Source organism: Nicotiana tabacum, chromosome 1 (genome assembly GCF_000715075.1).
Source record: "Nicotiana tabacum cultivar K326 chromosome 1, ASM71507v2, whole genome shotgun sequence".
In the NCBI taxonomy this organism is placed as follows: domain Eukaryota; kingdom Viridiplantae; phylum Streptophyta; class Magnoliopsida; order Solanales; family Solanaceae; genus Nicotiana; species Nicotiana tabacum.
The window spans coordinates 155,012,972-155,017,354 of NC_134080.1; the positions used below are offsets into that span (position 1 = coordinate 155,012,972).

The following is a 4,383-nucleotide window of genomic DNA, read 5'->3' on the forward strand; positions in this document are numbered from 1 at the left end:
GATGTAGATTTTTGTCATTTGATCATCTTTTAGTTGGATTTATCGATTATTTTGATTCTATTTTAATGGTGTAGTTCCTGAATATGTGATCATGGTTAGTTATTTTACTTGTAGTTAAAACTCGAAAATTGCTTGTTAATTGAACAATGTGGGTTAATATTTTCAAAGCAAGAGTTTCTCGATCATGTACTGAGTAGCTATATTAGACACGCTTGGCTGCGTTTTGGTTTGAAGCTTTGGGCCGCAATAATTTATGCCAGGCCCAATTTGATAAGAACAAAAAGCTGACCCATTTTCCTTAATTGTTCCATGATTCCTTGCCTTACAATACACCTCAAATATAGTTAGGAAATGATTCATAAAGTGCGTAGTTGTTTTAGGTGCGCTATTTAAAAATTACTTCCCTAAACTCGGGTGCACATTTATGTGACCCAAATCCAAATCTCAACAATGTTATATGAAATGTGTGGCGAACTACGGGTGCATTTATGTGACGTGGTTCGAGACATATTTTAAATGACGTTGCAACCTTCCTAAAAATGAATAAAAATGGCTATAAAGTTAAAATCGAACCATAGGCTAAAACATGTACTAAAATCAGATAATAGGCCAATTATAACAGTTGAGCGACCGTGCTAGAACTACGGAACTCGGGAATGCCTAACACCTTCTCCCGGGTTAACAGAATTCCTTACCCGGATTTCTGTGTTCGCGGACTGTAATACAGAGTCAACATTTTCCTCGACTCGGGATTTGAACCGGTGACTTGGGACACCATAATTATCCCAAGTGGCGACTCTGAATTTAAATAAAATAATTCCGTTTCGATTGTCACTTTAAGTTGGAAAAAACTCCCTTTTATACCCTTCTCGGGGGTGTAGGTAAAAAAGGAGGTCTGACACAACAAGAAGGCCGCAACAACGAAAACTTAAAGCAAACGACTCACCGATTGCTGGGGTCTTGGGCCCAAGCTTTTTATGAAAACCGACCATTCGCGAATCCCCGCCGTATGGGACAAGACCTGGCTGACCCAACCAATGTCTGCAACCAATAGAGGGGGATCGGCCTCGGCTGAACGAAGAAAAAACAGAATGATTAAGTTGCGGCCAAAATAAGCAAAATAAGCACTTAGCAAAAATACTTACGGGCATAATTCCATGCCTCAAGAAATCCATTGGCATTTGTCACTACGTCCTCAGTCTTGACGTAGAAGAAATTTAGCCAGAATCGACGATTTGCGTTATTGTCCATCTTTACTACCAGACTTTTACTTCCACGGTGACGAATATGCAACATCGCCCCTTATGGAAATTGGGCGCAAAGAGATGCATCAGGTTGCGAAGAGAGACTCTGTGGAAGCCAATTCCATGCACTTCGTCAGCATGAGGATGAGTTTGTATATGTAAGGAGAAAGCTGGACCGGACAGATGTCGTAGTAACGGCAGAATTCCTTCGCCAATAAGGGAAAAGGAAAAGAATAGCCTACATAGAACAGATATGCGTAGAATGCGCAATATCCGGGGCGGTGGATCTGCACCATATCACGACCAGGCGGTACCAGGTTGATGTGGGCCGAAATTTTGAACTTAGCCCTGAAGTCAGCAGGAGCAGCCACATCTATCTCAAATTTCACGGCCTCAGGGCCGTCCTCGAGCCGCTTTGAGAAGTCGGACCTAGCCTTCTCGTTGCGAGGGAATTATTTCCTCCACCGTAGGGAAGCTCTCGTCTTATACAACAATGGCGACTCCATCGTCATGGGTAGGCATGCTCACTGCCAAGGGAGCCGGGTTAAATGCCCCCAGAATTAGAAAATGTATTAACCATCTTTATTTGTTTATATATGAAGAAGATGCAAGCACAAAGGAGGTATGAATAGCGGAAGTCACTAAAATAAGTGAAGATGAGGATATGAGAGTAAGGGTGTAATGGGAGCAAGAACTCTGAACAAAGAAGGAAGAAAGATACACCAGGGATTCAATACTTGAGAGTGCAAAGAATAAGGCAAAGGATCTCGTATCCCTATTTATAAGAACTCGGGCATCAATATCGAGGAAACAAATTGTCAATGCCCAGTGCAGGTATCGAAATGGCAGAGGCACAAGAAACGATACTATACATCGGGAAAATGCGTAATCATTACGCATGGTATCATGACGTCACTCTGAATCGACGCGACTATAAGAGACGGCTCGCAAAGTGCCACGTAGCCATCACGTCTGAAACGTTACTATTCAACATACTCGCCTAAATTTCTAATCGTGATTAACAAAGTCCGCTCATCAAGATCGTCTAGAGTCGACCTCAATAAGCGAAGGGACTAACTGTATAGGTCAAAATCTGCCTCAAGGAAATTTAACATGAAGAGGTATTACGAAAAGTAATTTGGTCGAGGTCACCTAGTACATAATTTCCATAGCCGGGCAGCCAATGATGGCCTAGGTCAAATGTTAGGAGCAACAGCAACAGCTAATTTTGTAATAGGATCTTTTAGGAGAACTGTACTTATACTTTTAGGATTGATTATGGGTATGTCCATATAAGTAGATAGAGAGATAAGGTGAAAGACATGTAATATTGTCTGATAAGAACACTCTTTGAAAAACTGACTCTCTCTAGATAAAATACAAACATTACCTTTGTAAAGATATTCGATTGTCTATTATTCACACTTATCTATCAGATTCGAGAAAGGTCCCAATATTCTATTATTTATCTATCATTAATCTTTGTCAGAAGAAGGAATTATCCACCCCATTCAATATTAGGTAAATTCTTCTCCTTATTTACTTTAATGTCATTTAATGCTATTTATTGCTTGATAGTCCATCATCGTTAATTATGTCTAGACATGGAATGCACACAATATTTAATCTCCTCTCACTGCTGTCATTTATAGATCTGAGGTTGTTATCTTTAATTCCTCATGACACAAAATTAATTAGTTTAACGAAGGGTTTGCAATTTTTTGGTCAAACATAGACATAAAGGAGTTCAGATAAAAAGAAATTGCATTCTCCATATTGAGATAATTGCACTTATGCATTGGATAGGAACAATTGCACTCTCTATATTGATAGTAGTCGAAGAAACAAAACTAGATAGTAGTAGCATCTCCCCTGCAGTAAACAAGAAGAGATGGCACACCTAGACATTTAGTTCTTCACATTTCATCATACTTCAAAAAACATGGGAAATATTAAAGACAAACAGAGGGAAAGACCACCACTCCTAGATCTCTACCATTTTATTACCATCAAAACAGAGCATTTCCCAATCCCATGTCCAGAAAACAGAGTAATTATTAACTACTCTAATATCTCATGCAATTTTGACCTCGATAGTTTTGGGTTTCTTGGGCTCTGGAGGAGGCAACTTCTGGACAGTAACAGTCAAGACCCCGTCTTGACAAACAGCAGAAATGGCATCAGTATTTGCATTCTCCGGCAGAGAAAATTTCCTCATGAATTTTCCAATCCTTCTCTCCATTCTAATATACTTAGCCCCTTCTTTCTCTTCTTCTCTCTTCCTTTCTCCACTGATCAGCAGCACGTTGTCATCTTCCACCTGCACCTTAATATCTCCGGATTTCAACCCTGGCATGTCCACAACGAAAACATAGGAATTAGGGTATTCCTTCACGTCGGCTGGTGTTGCAGCCATTGCCTTAGCGTCACGTACATAGTTCCTTGATGGGGCGTTGACGGACTTGTCGGAATCTTCACCGGCGGCGTCCATAAGGTGCTGGAGAGTGTGGAACAGTGGTGTGTCAATTCCCATTAGCCTGAAATCCATTCTCCTCTTCTTGGTTGACTTGGTTCCAATGATCCTGGGATTTTTTTGGATGTGGAATTTTGTGAGTTTTAGAATTGAATTGCTGGGGATGTTGAGGGAAGAATGAAGATTGGGTGATTAAATAGTGGAAACAGGGAAGCTTCTGGAGAGAAATAGAAGAGGAAGGTGGCAAGTTTCTAGGAGTTTCTGTTTAGACGTTGTCCATGTTCTACATTCGTCTAGAATGTGGTCGAGTTACATGTCGTTCAAATTGCTAGCATGTAATGTATTTTACATTTTTACTCCTCTCCGTTTGGGCTCTTTTTTTATTTGTCTTTTAACTTTTAGCTCTATTCATTTGTCGTGCAAAAATTATTTATATAACCATATCACGTGAAAATAATTATTTTATAAATATTTATAGTAGATTAATTAATTTATTATTATAATATATTAAAACACACTGATCATTAAAATTATCTTTACCTAACAGTGCAGATAACTTAAATATTTTTTTGTTTTGCTATATAAAAGCAACATTTTGGACAGGGATGCGTAAGTTTCAAACAAGGTTTGATGAAAAGTGAAGTGAGACTCAAATAGCAAAATATG

The 4,383-nt window shown here is 39.3% G+C and overlaps 1 protein-coding gene across 1 annotated transcript; it reads right to left on the reverse strand.

Moving 5' to 3' along the window:
* Positions 1-3,042: 3,042 nt before the first annotated feature.
* On the reverse strand, positions 3,043-3,901 carry LOC142181266 (17.3 kDa class II heat shock protein). The gene has a single exon (XM_075254189.1). The coding sequence runs from the start codon at positions 3,790-3,792 to the stop codon at positions 3,319-3,321; it is 474 nt and encodes a 157-aa protein (XP_075110290.1). The 5' UTR covers positions 3,793-3,901; the 3' UTR covers positions 3,043-3,318.
* Positions 3,902-4,383: the final 482 nt, after the last annotated feature.